This window comes from Lagopus muta, chromosome 11 (genome assembly GCF_023343835.1).
Source record: "Lagopus muta isolate bLagMut1 chromosome 11, bLagMut1 primary, whole genome shotgun sequence".
NCBI lineage: Eukaryota > Metazoa > Chordata > Aves > Galliformes > Phasianidae > Lagopus > Lagopus muta.
The window spans coordinates 4328999-4343255 of NC_064443.1; the positions used below are offsets into that span (position 1 = coordinate 4328999).

The following is a 14257-nucleotide window of genomic DNA, read 5'->3' on the forward strand; positions in this document are numbered from 1 at the left end:
CCTTCCCACTGTAGATCACCGTAGACAACACGCCTCTCAATCTCCACTTATACTTCAGGATTCACACCTACCAGCAAGGATCTTCAGTCTACGTCTGGGATGTCTTCTCGAGGGCTCAATATAAGTGGCCAGGGTTTCGTCTGCCCTTCTCGGGGTGGGGTACACCGATCGCACCGAGTTCCCGCTGCCCGCCTTGGGCAAGGCTTTCCTCGTGTTTTCATCGTCCAGAAAGACACGGCGAACTAGAATCAATTTGTTCTCGGTACGGTGCGAATTCCTGGCAACGACGCCTTACCGCCCGCTCCCGGCTGGGCGGACCCTACGCCGGGCTATTTCTCGGGGTACCAGCGCCCTCGGCCGGCACTCGGTCCGAGGACGGAAATGCCGTAGCGAACAGAGCTGCAGCGCGGAGCACGACCCTTCCGAGCGGGGGCGGCCAGAGCCCAGCTCTTTCTCGGGCTGCACCGGTCCTGAGGAAGGGCGAGCCTCGCTCAGCGGTGGGAAGGACCGCTGCCAGCTCCGCACCCCCGGGGCGGGACAGAGCATCCCACCCAAGGAGCGCGACAAGGAAAGGAGGAAAAAGGGGAGCCCCCTCCCCATCTGGCCTCGCGGTAAGTGAACCAGGGCACGGCAGCGGGCGGGGGAGAAGGGAGCGGCGGCACCCTGCGCTCGGGGCTGAATGGAAAGCCACCGAAACACGTGCCACCACTCTGGATCTTAAACTGCCCTTCTCGAGGCACTTCGCTGAAGTGGATACTTCTTATCCGATCTTCCAGCCGGCAGCTGGTGGCGTTCCTCCCTCAGCACTGCAGCCTGGGCAGCCCGGAGTCCCCGGGCAGCGGAGCGCTTCCCGTACGAGTGGTATTCAGGCTGTACGCCGCTATCGCGCACTCAAACTGATTGTTATCTCTTCGAGCAGAAGAGCGGGCAGCAATACCGGCAGCTCAGCCGGCCCTTCGTCTGCCGTCAGCTGCCAGCCAGATGAAGAGCAATTTGTTCCTCAGTGTTACACCCCACAACTTTCTGACAGCAATCAAACTTTTTCAGGGAAAAATTCTAGATACGTTATTTTGTATCCAGAGCGTCCGGGTGGGGGGGGGAGGGGGAGGATAGTGGAAATGGGGATGTACTGGGGCCATAACTCACTGCAAACCTGTACTGTAAGCAGCTGTTCGTTTTGTCTCCCCAGCCCTTCCTGTGCAGACACTGAGTGGGAATGATGGAGAGGAATTGGGCTTCTTAGATGAGCTGCTCCTCATTTATTACCTTTATCTGCAAGACACCAGGCTCCCTAGCATTAAGAGGCCTTGAGCTCCACCAGTTCATTTTAACTCTCTGTATAAGATTTAACAAGCAAATTATGACTGGAGAAGAGCGGGAGGTAGCTAAACTCAGTGCACCAGCTATGCATCACTGCCCCCCATCCCCCAAACAAGGAAAAGGAGTGACTTTGAATGTTAAATGGCTTATTGCTAAACAATGAATTCCTTCATATATTACTACAGTAAGGTTACAAGATGTTTAAAAAGATTAATAGCTCAATATCTATTCTGAATCGGAGGCTTCACTACCCTCTCACCCTCTCCCACTCTCACCTTTCCCTTCCCCCCTGAAGGTACCCAAGTGAACTGAAATTTCACCTTTCAGTAATAGGTTTTAGCTTAAAAGCACTAAAAGTTCACTTGAGTTGCAATTTAAGATCATTTTGGTGAATCACTAAATACTGGGGGAGTGGGGAGGGGCAGGTGGTGCAGAGGAAGCGGTAGGAGGAAAATTCACATTTTTCATCTGATGCCCTAAGGGATTCAGTCTCTTTTATAAAAAGTGTTAAGATTGCTACTCTGAGACCTTCTTTAAATAAAATAAAATGAATTTTATGTACTATAAAGAAATTTCCTATTATGAATTGCAATATTGGCATGATCACAAACTTGACTCTTGTCTTCACTTATCCTGACTAGAACCTAGCTCTGATAAGAGAGGAATTCTAAGACTTTTCTTGAAAAGGAGCAACATTAAATTCTTTGCTATGTATAGCAAGAACTAGAGAAAGAAGAGAATGCCTCGAAGGATCTGGTTCAAGTAAATATTTCTTGGAATTCAGTGACTTCCCTGTAAATCAGTTCTCTCCTCATTTCCAGTATTTCCTCAGAACTCAGAGAAGTTATTCATAGATGTCTATTCGTAGAGTCTTCGCAAGCAGCTAACACTGTGTATCAGACAGTAGAGCTTCCTTTATCCAAACCCAATTCAGTTAACTTAATCCAGTTAGCTCTTCTGGTTTCAATGTTTGCAATGAAATATAAGCCCACTGCTAAAGAAGATTGATCAAGAATGCCAGCCAAAACTGGAAAAAATCTATCATCTCCTGATAATTTCAACCTAAGACACATAGACTTCAAAAATAATACATTCTTCTTCTTTTTTTCCCCAAAGAAATATGTTTTATAGTATAATAGTATCTAGAAAATAAGTAGTTGATTAGACTACTGAATGCATGTGTACAATGGCTACTCATATTTGGGAAAGTTCAGTTTTACAATATAAAACTGAATGGTCAGTCATCAGAAGGCAGCAGCACTATGGAGCTGGGGGTGGTATAAAATAAAAACGTTCAGACTTCCAATGGGTTTCCAGGTATTACTTCATGGACATGAATCATTTTAGATGTTTGATTATAATATTAAAAGTAACTTGATCACTTTCAATTTTATATGCTATACACAAATTCACCATTTCATTTGTCAACTCAAGAACCATTCTCTGAAAAACAATACTGGTGTGCTTGAGTTTCCCCACCTTCTTTTGTTCAGTTAAGCATCTCCAGGGATAATTTCTTTGTTTTTTTCTTTTTCTAAATTGTTTTCAGAATGTTCCTATGTCAACAGCACGGAAGCCACTGTATTCATTGGTTCTGCTGGTAAGTAAGGAGCCTGCAACTGTGTTCCTGCAAATTAAGGGTCTCCAGACTATGAACCACATCCAGGCATTTTTTCTTTTTGAATAAGTAATGTTTCCCTAGCCAAGTTTCTGTCAGTAGTTGAATGCCAGGAGATGTTTAGTAATTAGTTCCTGATACTATTCCTGTAGCTCCCATTAACTGTACAGGCCAGTATTACTTATTATTTTCCCCTCTCCTAAAAAAGCAGGTAAGGAGCAGGTAAGCAGCAATCAGAAAAGACTGCTGAACCTCAGGGAAGCTGGGGTGAAAAAGGAGAATATAGTGGCTGTGGCACTAAGATGTATAGAAATGCACAGGAAAATACAATCCTGTACTCTTCCCCCGTTTTCAACCAACCATTAAAATATATCTCTAAGCATTACAATATATGGTTTTATTTGCCTCAGTACTGAACAAAATGAGAATTCAGATAAGCAGAATGTGTTCTGAAATATACCAACTCCAGAGATAGCAAAGACATATCTGCTCTGTCCTTAATTATGCATGGAGAAATAATGCTTTCAAAAAGTCAATCCTAAGTTAAATCAAAAATCCAAAATGCAGTTAAGAGCCCAGAAGAAGGTAATGAATTAACAGATACTGGGTAAGCCTCAGTAAAAACTCTAATTCTTGTAGGCTTTCAACACTGGATTTTAAGAGAAAGAAAAGATATGACTTTCAGTTAAGGAGTGTACCATAGTGTACCATAAGTACACTAGGGAAAAAATTTAAGGGACTTACACATGAACACTGTGTGAAAGCACTGATAAAGTGTTTATAGGCACGAGCATTTACAGAATAAGGCTTGCATGCCAGAAATTGTAACCATTCTTTACAGAACGAAATACTTTTCTCCTTCACTATTACTCATTAACTTTTGAGCAGTCATAGAATTTTAGAAGAGCATTTCAACCCATTCTATATAAGCCAAACCAAACTTCACAGGTCTGAATTTGGTTTTGTTTTCTAGCTTCTATTCTGGTATGGTCTCTTCATATTAGAAGTATTGATTAGTAGAAAATTACATGCTCATCTATGGAAATTAGTTAGGAAATACATTGGTTTTATGTTTGTACAATTGAATCCAACTACTGCCAGTATTTTCTGTTCACATAAGGATTTCTCCACTCAAGAAAGCATTTTAGATGTGCATTAAACTTCAGTAATTTTCATAGGACATTTTACATTTTAAATTACTCATTATATAAAATATTGTAGAAATATGTTGTGTAGGGAAGACCTAAAAGGGAAAATGATAAGGACTGCAGAGATTGAGCGTATTTCTTTTCTTTTCCAGAGTTCCAGCATTAAAAATTACAAAGCAACCCAACACATTGTCACCCAGGAGTGTAAACCAAGATTGAGTTTCCAAGTCTGGGGCATCTTCTCTGATTTTCATTCTCTGCTGTTGTACAAAAGATGTCAAAAAACACAACAGAGAACTCAAATTACACTCACATAGTTCTTCTAGGTTTTTTCCTGGCTAGCATTTCACTGGTCACTGTTGTCATGAATGTATTAGTATTATGTGCTGTGAAAACTGAGAAGAAGCTGCAAACAGTTGGCAACTTATACATTGTTAGCCTCTCTATTGCAGATCTTATCGTTGGTGCAGCTGTTATGCCCCTTAATATTGTTTATCTCCTAAACCATGTGTGGACTCTGGGCTTAACAGCATGTTTGTTCTGGCTGTCAATGGATTATGTGGCCAGTACTGCATCTATTTTCAGTCTCTTCATACTATGCTTAGACCGTTACCATTCCATTCAACACCCCCTGAAATATCTCCAGTATAGAACAAAAATGAGAGCATCACTGGTGATTTTGGGAGCTTGGTTGCTCTCTTCCTTATGGATCATCCCAATCCTATGGTGGCGTGATCCTGCCAATGATGAGAAAAGGAAAGGAAAAACAAACTGCGAAACTGAGTTCTCTCATGTCACTTGGTTCAAAGTGTTGACAGCCATTGTCAATTTCTATCTGCCCTCTATCATAATGTTGTGGCTCTACTGTAAAATATTCAGAGCTGTTCGAAAACACTGCCAACAGAGAGAAGTCGTCAATGGATCATACTGCTCTTTCTCTGAAAACAAAAATGTAATTCATAATAAGGCAAAGGCCAAGCAAAGTATTTGCCTCCAAAAGCAAAGCTTACATGAAAACACAACTCATAAAGACAAACAGATGTCGTCTGAGTGCAGAACTATGGCAGCAAAACCGCTTTTCAGTAAGGCTGACAAGTCTTCAAAGGCTTTTGTTAGCAGCAGTAACAGCAAAGCCTTTAAATCCAGTTGTTTGCCTCTCACCACTGCCCAGTCTGAGCCAGATCTGGATAAAGCAGGAAAGAAGAGTATGTGTGTAGAAAAGGACAATAAAAATGAAGAGGACCCTCACTCACAGGACAGCGACGTAAGTGCTGCATCAGACAGCGATACTTTCACAGACAACGTGCCTTCTGGAGAGCAGCCCAATCCTAATCCTGATAGAGCCTGCATTCCTCAGGAAAATACAGAGAACAGGGATTTCAGAGGACTGACTTACCTGAGGAAAACCTGGCAAACCCTACATACTCATTCCAGAATACATCTTCAAAGACAGCACGTGAACAGGGAGTGGAAAGCAGCTAAGCAGTTAGGGGTCATAATGGCAGCCTTTATGCTGTGCTGGATTCCCTATTTTGTGTTATACATGGTAACTGTTTTCCAACACCGTGAACAGTTTTACAAATTACATATGTTCACTATATGGCTCGGCTATGTGAATTCCACCTTAAATCCATTCCTGTATCCTCTTTGTAATGAGAATTTCAAGAAGACATTCAAAAAGATCCTTCACATTCAGTAATATCACACTGGCTTTTTTTCTGAGCTAAAAAGCATCCCATAAAATCAATCAAATGAAATGTTCCAGTTTCAAAGGCAAATACTGTGATAAATTAGAAGGCTTTGGAAAACTAATTTATAAACAAGTGTTGGTAAAAGTGGGATATGTTCATATAACAGCTTCAGCACGTTTGAAGAATGAATTCTTATCAGGAATCCGAAAAGCTCATTAGCCAGTCTCAGATCTGTTACACTATTGTAAATATTTTATGATTTGAGATTCTCTCTTTCGTCATATAGAACTAACCTGAGTGTACAAAAAGAGATCATCAGGGATTATAAGTTATTCAGCTATGGAAAAGGCAGAAAGAGAATACTGTTTCTGTGACCGGTCAAAGGTTTTTTTTCTTTTTTAACTTACTGCTTTGAACAGGGAACACACTGCTTGTGAAGAGAGGTCTTCTGCAGAAAGAGGTACTTTGCACAGTTAAAAAAGAAGCTTCTACTGTTTGAAGAAATCTACACTGTTTATTTATAGCTTTCTCCAAGTCATACACTTGTTTGGAAGTCATAGTTTAACCTACAGTATCTACTTAATATCATGCTTGCTTCATTTATACCAGTACACTTCAACTTCACTGAAAAAAGAAGTATTGTTTGTCCTACACATTTTGCTAAGACGTTCCAAACTCAAGATAATATCAAGAAGGGTAGGCTGTTGTCTCTGACAACATATTTTCTTTGAGAATATACCTGATTGTGGCCTATATGTATTTTATTCCTCCTATGACTTGGCAAATAGCCTAAGCATGCAGCAGCAATGCTAATGCATGTCTTTAGGACAGGCAAACTCTTCTCGCTACAGTGAGACAAGGTCCTAAGCAGCAACTCAAGCTTGCAAAACAGGAAATAAAATACATGAAGTATTTTTACCTTTCCTGTCCTTTACTTACATAAGTTGTGCTGTAAACACTGTTAAATATTTTAGAAGAAGCAGAATGATAGAATACTTATGGTTGCAAAGGGTCTCAAGAAGCCACTTAAATACAGCCTACAACTCAAAGCTGTGCTTTTGCAGTATCCTCAGGGCCTCATCCATTCAACAAGACATGAAAAGGGCTTCCTTTGAAAAAGCTGGAAGGCAGCTTTGACACAGAGGTTTGCAGGTTTCACCCTAGCAGCTCAAGTCATTCCCTCGTTAAGCCATCCATTTCACTGTTTCTAAGTATGAACAGCGCAGTGAGGTAAACCCTACTTTCCAGTCAAAGGAAGAAAACACAGTTCCTTAGCAAAAGAATGCAGTCACCTACATTACATGAGCTGATGATTTAACAGAACAGTTACATCAACATAAACCAAAGTCTGCAGATTGGGAAGAAAGATGCAGAATTGAGGCCAAGGAGATCTCTGGTCCTGTATGATCCAAACATGTCAAGACTGTACATTTGTGGTACACAAGTGAAGCATTCATTTCTGTACTGTAATGGAACTAAGCGAAAGAAACATTTTGAGCAAACACTAAATCTGACCTCTGGGGCAGAATTGCTATGGGACTCCAGTCAGTTTTTAAGAAGACCAGAATCATGGGGGCTGGACTCGATGATCTCTAAAAGTCCCTTCCAGCCCCTACAATTCTGTGATTCTGAGATTCTGTGATATCTTCAGCAGCAGATGTCATATTCGTATATAGTAATGAATTGCATTTAATGGTGAATGTTCCATACATGTTAGGAAAGGTGACTGGTGAGGCATCCTGAAAGTTCAGTGTAAAAAGAATATATTCTCGTTTGTGGGGGAAGATGTAACTGTGAGCGAATCACCAAAGAACTTATCAGACTCTTTGATAGACCTTATCACTGTGAAACCTCGGGAGACCGGAGTGTGACAGAGAGCAAACAGCGTCTTTTTGCCTATAAGGGTGAACAGGAGGTTCTTTTCTATGCCTTGTTAATCTTGTCACACTTAAGAAACCTTTCATCCTTTATCACTGTTGTTTGGGAGAAGTTAGGGTCAATTAACTGATTAGAGGAACTGTTGGAGGAACAGGAATTTCTTGTTTGTAAATGAGTGGTATATAAGATGTATGTTGAACACAATAAAGTACAACTATTCTGATGCTAAAAGAAACTGTGAGAACTCTCTAACTTGACTGAGCACCGACACTCATTGTCGTTTTGATGTGTTGATGTATTTACCACTCTTAGAATGTTTACTTGCTTCTGAGAACAGCAAAGGTCTGACAGAACTGGAGCTGTTTTAGCAGAGTGCTGTCACGTGTTTGGTGGGAAAAGTGAAATGGATGTGCTGTGTAATATCTTTTTACATCAGAAGAGAAAAATGGTAACAGTTGCAGGAGCAATTCTCAATTCTATGTTCTTACTGATCTTGAGCTACTTAGAGTCTTTCTGTGCCACACATGCCTATTTTGTAAGTGAACGTGACAAAACTTAGAAGAACAATTAAACACTTAAGACATTTACATCATGCTTATAATTTTTGGATGCAGTACTCTAAATAAATGCAAAGTATTATTATCCTTTCCATTTTATATCTGTTAATTAAATACCTGAGCGTCAATAGATTTTTTTAATAGTACTTAACATTAAATGAAGGCCTAGTATCCACAGTTTTCTAAGTGGTTAGCTCGATTTTGGAAAAATGCACTAAATTAATTAACGTAGTCAGTGTATCAGACAGGGTTCAGAGATTGATTAAATTCGGTCTTAAGTAGTATTCAGGAACGACTGCAATCAGAAAACTCTCATGTAGAAAAAAATATGCCAAAATATACAGATAGTGTGTGTGTATATATATATATATATAAAAAAATTAGTAACATTCATTCAGTAATTCTAGCAACTTTTGCACTGCAGGAGCAGTGTCTGCGCAAGTAATAAAACAAACCTTTTAGACCACAGAGCAGCCAATTTTGGAACATACGCTCTTATTCAAAGCCGTTCACAAACTATTCTTAAGATCAATAGCCATTCTGCTCTTTTTTTTTTTTTTTTCTATTATAATGTGCAACAGCAATTCTATATGAAATAGATGGTAATTCAGGTGTGCACTAGGGAAATAAAACAGGATAATGATTCAGCTGCAGTTACTAATGCATAGCAGTAGAACATGATAACCCAGGGGCTACCTAGATTATCAAAAAGCATTGATTGTGACAATTGCCTTTTCTGACTTTACAGCATGTTAATAAATGAAACAGCAACTATAACAAAACCAGCGAAATAAGATCACCATTAAAAATCAAAGCGTATTTCTGGTATGATTAAAAACTATTCAAGTACAAAAGAAAAAAAATTAAACAAATAAGCTGTCTGGATGATGATGATGATGATGATTATTATTATTATTATTTAATGTCCTTTCAGTTTTATCCATAATCTAAATGTGCCAATTACAAATATGGGGAAAGTTGCCATAGTAGACTTCTCTGATGTGATAAATAACAAAATAACAAAGCAGGAAAATTGGAGACTTCCTGTCTTAAGCTTCCAATTAGCAAAGTATGTAACAGGATTTATCAGTTTCTTCTACTGAGAAGCAGAGAAAAGCAAATCAGGGTAAGGAATGAAGAAACCTACTGCCACGTGGGGCCAAGCCTCCAGGCGTGGTTTCCTGCAAATATTTTCAACATTTTCCAGTTAATAATCAAGGTCAGAGGACTCACAGTTTTAAGTGGACATAATGAATTTGTTGGACTGAAGTTCTACTTTGTTGAGGGTGTGGTTAGAGCAACCAATTTTAAGAAGCAGAAAAATACACTCACCCTTCCACGTTTCTTTGTGTCAGTGAGGACATCTAGAGGGAAATGAGAAGAACTGTGGGATTCTGTGTCAAGTACGAAGTGGCATGCCAGTTTATTAAAGGAGGGGTGCAATTTGTAAGTGGATCCTGCCATCTAGTATATGTTTCATTCTCTGTATTATTTAACTCCTGCAAAGCTGCCATCCAGGGAGTCCCCAGCTCACAGTGATGTAGCTGGTGGCATGCACAGTTAGTCTCTTCCAGGTGCAGATTTCCCATTTGACGTGTCCTTGCTGGCCTTGGTGAGCTCCTCTCAGCCACAGCAGGGTGTTGAGGCTCCTCGCAGAGCCCAGTCCTGCAGCACTTCAGCTGCTGCCCTCACTGTGGTGTCATCCAGCCTGGTAATAGGGGTGTTAAACATTACCAGCACAGGTCTCAACCTGCCTGAAAAACCAATAACCTGCTGGTGGCTGTTTTTTCTACCTGTTGAGCATGGCTTTCCGTGCCCAAAATCTGGGTTTTAAGAAGCTTATTGACCACCCATTGAATCCATTCCTTGCTTAGATTACTTCTCTTGCCAGTCTCATTGAAGGTAAAGGCTTCAGAAACAATGCCTATATCATGTTAGGGACTACATATAATGGCAACAGCTGCAGCACCAAGTGTCACAGATGGCATACCTGGGCTGAGGACATTTGCTGACATAAAACTGGGAACGTCTCCAGTATTCAGCCAGCATGCTTTTATATCATTTATCATTCGTATGATTTAGCTGACTAAATATGCTTGATAAATCTGGAATCCTTCAACGCTTCACCAGCACATCAGCACCTACTCAAAGCATAGCTTCCTTGTGCAGGATGGTCTAACAGTCATAACCGCAGAGGAGGAGAAGGTGGGTTGTAAGTCCGTATTACTTCACGAGCCGTAAAGCGAGCACACTTTGTATCTTCTCGCCTATTCATGCAGTTGTTACAGCGAGTGCACTCTGGACAGCACAGAAAAGAACCTTCAGAATGGGTTTGGGCTGGGCTGCCGCGGGCACTACCCCGCACCACGCCGCGCCGCCACAAGGGAGCAGCGCTGCGCTGACTGACATTCCCGCCTCAGGCGGAGCCAACGGTCGGGCGCGTGCGCAATGGACGCTGCTCCGCCGCACGCCCGCTCCCTTCCCGCCCTCCTCGTCACGTGATAGAGGTACGGCACCGTCACGCTTCGCGTCAGCTGGTAATGCCGGAAGTACTGCGCGCTGGAGCCGGTGAGCGGCCGTGCGCGGTTGGGGACCGTCTGGTGTGAGGAGGCGGCGGTGGCTGAGGGGCACTGAGGGCGTCTGCTGCCTTCAGGCTCCCGGCTGCGTACCCCGAGCTCGCCGTGCTCCGGGCTGGTCTCGCTTCCAGAGCCGGGAGTTAGGGTTCTGTCACGGAGGGCGGGAGGGAGTTCGTCCCTTGCGGTGCCGCAGTGAGGAGGCGGCGTTCCTTTGCGGGGCTGTGCGGGCGGCGCCTGCCGCGCTTAAGGCTGGCAGCTGGCGGGGCAGCTCGTCTCCAAGACGAGACGGTAGTAATATTTCCTGGAGGTGCCCCAGGCCGTGGAGGAGCCCTGGGCAGCCGAGCTGGGGGGCAGCCAGCCCACAGCAGGGCTGAGGACTGCGAGGTGCCTTCCAACCCAACCCTGCTGTGATCCTAGAAATAGGGAAAGCTTTCCGTGCTCCAAAAATAGGCTTGATAACAAGCATCAGATAAGTTCAATGTCTGGCTCAGCTATTCTGAAAAAGCACCTTAGGTAGTGCTTTGCCTTTGCTCATAGAAAGGAGGTCTTCAGAATATTCTCTATTCTGTAACACAGAGTGGGGTTTTATAGAAAATGTGGGTTTTAAGGAGTTTTTGTGAATCTGGTTTAAAACCTGTAACATCATGATGGTTCCAGAGGATATGTAACTGCTAATCGTGTTCTTATGGCAGATTACGTCCTCCCTCAAGGACAGGACAGGTGTTACTGAAACAGCTGCTCTGTGGTTTTCTGGACATATTTTGCAATTAGACTCATCTGAATACCTGTATGTTTAACAGCAGATGCAAGAACTTGTACTTTTTTTCTGGCTGTTGTTGCTCATTGCACTTGGTAGATTTCCTGTCAGTTACAGAACTCAGGAGTTATCTCTAAAGGGTATTGGTAAACTTTCTTGCTTCAAGCTCACTTTGCAGCTGAACTCTTGTGAAATTCCATATTTCTGATGTCTCTTTATTCCTTACATTCTCCTTGTGACTGTTAGAAGCCATGGGTTTCTATCTGCAAGTTCTACAAAATGTACCTACAACACATTTAAATGTAACTTGTTGCACAAAATTTAACGTACTGATCTTGTATAAGAAAGCACTTGAGTATTTGCATGCAAATGCATAAAATTATATTTTCAAAAGTGTCAGTAGATCAGAAATGATTGTCTATTCTGTTTACACATATATAGCATAGTGTTTCTTAACAACAGCTCTTTAGGTACAGGAATAGTGGAATTAAGTAGGGTCTTGAAGTTCATTTGCACTGGATGCTTTTAGGCTAGTATTTTCAGCTCATGGTACGTGGCTGCTTGGCGTTGGCGTCTGGGTTCTCGGTCATTTAAAATATTTGCCAGTACAGTTTCTTGGGTGTGTCACGTACCTGTAGTTAAATAAAATGGAGAAGGAGGATAAAATGAAAGCTTATTCCAAAGGCTGAAAAAGAACAAATAATTAAAAATGAGTAGATCTCTTGTTATAATAAAGCTTATCTGGTGGAGTAGGCATTGACTTCATGTTGCTTTTTGTTATAAATTGGAAAAAGTGCTAATTAATACTTTCTTGAACTTGCTTCTGACAACAAACCAGTAGGAGGAGAAGAGAGTGTTTATGGATTGGTTTCACTAGCTGCCTAATCAAAACTCTCATTAAAAGTTTTATTATAGGCATTTTGGCATGACATGCATTGCAACCTGACTCAGTTGTTGCTAGTGCCTTTGTGACGCATGACTGTTTGCTTGTCTTATGATGAGCAATCTGTATTTTTTTTCTAGTATTTTTTCTTGAAAAATAAATGCTGTAGGGTTTAATATTTATTTATTTAGTAGTGAAATTTAAACTAGCTGGTTATTAATACGTAAGTATATGTGACTTCTACATCTTAAGTGCAAGAAAAGCAAGTCTTATTAAAATGATCAGGAAATGCCATGCTGCTAGCTCTACTCTGTACAGCCACTGTATAGTCAAGTTTTCAAGAAAACTTTCCTTATGCTAATAGAAGTGATATGAGAAGGTATTTTTAAACAAGCTGTGAAAAATTTATGATATCACAAATTCTAGTTATTAAAAATAAAAACTGGGGAAAAAAAAAAAAGGAAAATAAAGTGAAATTAAGCAAGAAGAAATGTCGCCTACTCTGTTTAAAAGAAGACGTTGTGACAGAACCATGTATCTACCATGATGGAACACATCAAATGTGTAACAGAAAAATACATTTCACAATTTACCCAGAAATAAGGAAAGTCTTTAAGGTAGGAAAAGGAGATCTTGTCTGTACTCTTAGAAACAGTAACATGGATTACGTCCAAATAATTTGCTTGAGGAAATATTGTGAAAGGAAAAATGTTACTGTGTCTTTCTGATTAATTTGAGAAATTCTTTCAAAGAAGAAGCTGGTCATTTGGTTTGGCAGTCATTAAGAAATTAAAAACATCGTTTTCTTTTCCCCTGTTCCAAAAAGCATGAAGAAAATCTGTGAAAGCTGTTTTCATTGCACCAAGCTTCTTAAATTTTTCAAGGAGTAACAGTTTTTTATACTTCACATCAAGTGTGTGTAGTACATACTTTATATACATACTACATGAAGTGTATTTAAAAGAAACTTGAAGTAGTTAAGTGTGACATGGTCATTGCAGAATATACTCATATAGCTTATCTGCTTTTACAGAATTCTCTTTGCCTGTATGTTTAATAGTGAACTACAATCATGGCAGCAGTCAGCAATGAGTCCCACCATCCTGTGGATCCTGGAAGTTCGAAGCTGCAGTTTGCCCCCTTCAGTAGTGCCTTGAACGTAGGATTCTGGCATGAACTAACCCAGAAGAAGCTCAACGAGTACCGATTAGATGAGACTCCAAAGGTTATCAAAGGGTACTACTACAATGGTAGGTAGAAACTGAATGTCTCTCTTAGTAGTTTGGGTTTCTCCTGTTGTTCCTCTAAATATTCATTTAACGTGTATAAGGTATTTTGCTGAGACATTGCTAGGATTAGGAGCACTGCTGAATGAGGTGGGAATTCTGGTGTGTCCATGGGTGTCTTATAACCCTAGATTAGTTTCTCTAACTTTAAAACATATGTATTGTAGTTTAAAAGATGCATGTTGCTTCTTTTTGGCCAGGCGATCCATCAGGTTTCCCAGCTCGTTTGACGTTGGAATTTAGTGCCTTTGACATGTAAGTATGTATTATGCTTTACCCTAATTCATATGTGGAGAAGCTTTCCTTGCATAACAGTAATGCTTTCCCAAGTATGACTTGGAAAAGTTCTATAAGAGATCAATTCACTTTCTCATGAACTTTATAACTGCAGAAAGAGTATTTGTGCCTTGGAGTACTACTCCCTGTTTTTGAAGCAGTGTATTCATCTGAAGGGTCAAGCTTAAAATACACTGACAAGTCTCAGTTTCACTTAGTGTTTATATGTGTTTATATAATACCCTTTTTTCCCACATTTCATAGACA

General features: G+C 40.9%; 2 protein-coding genes across 11 annotated transcripts in view; both read left to right on the plus strand.

The window, feature by feature from the left end:
• Window positions 1-356: 356 nt before the first annotated feature.
• Window positions 357-8273, plus strand: HRH1 (histamine receptor H1). 3 transcript variants are annotated; one of them, XM_048957865.1, is made up of 3 exons: window positions 357-611; window positions 2870-2920; window positions 4239-8273. In XM_048957865.1, exon 3 carries the CDS (start codon window positions 4361-4363, stop codon window positions 5783-5785), a length of 1425 nt encoding a protein of 474 aa, XP_048813822.1. In that variant the 5' UTR covers window positions 357-611; window positions 2870-2920; window positions 4239-4360; the 3' UTR covers window positions 5786-8273. The 3 variants fall into 3 exon arrangements, with proteins under 3 accessions (XP_048813822.1, XP_048813823.1, XP_048813824.1); XM_048957866.1 differs by lacking the exon at window positions 2870-2920; XM_048957867.1 differs by lacking the exon at window positions 357-611 and having other exon boundaries at window positions 1185-2920.
• A 2395-nt stretch (window positions 8274-10668) lies between these two features.
• ATG7 (autophagy related 7) overlaps window positions 10669-14257 on the plus strand; it is a 96445-nt gene continuing 92856 nt past the window's right edge. For 7 of the 8 annotated variants that reach the window (XM_048957857.1, XM_048957852.1, XM_048957854.1 and 4 more), the window contains exons 1-3: window positions 10669-10780; window positions 13462-13678; window positions 13915-13969. In XM_048957857.1, the coding sequence (XP_048813814.1) occupies window positions 13501-13678; window positions 13915-13969 (233 nt within the window). In that variant the 5' untranslated portion in view covers window positions 10669-10780; window positions 13462-13500. The remainder of the gene's footprint in view (window positions 10781-13461; window positions 13679-13914; window positions 13970-14257) is intronic. The other variant, XM_048957853.1, reaches the window with a different exon arrangement.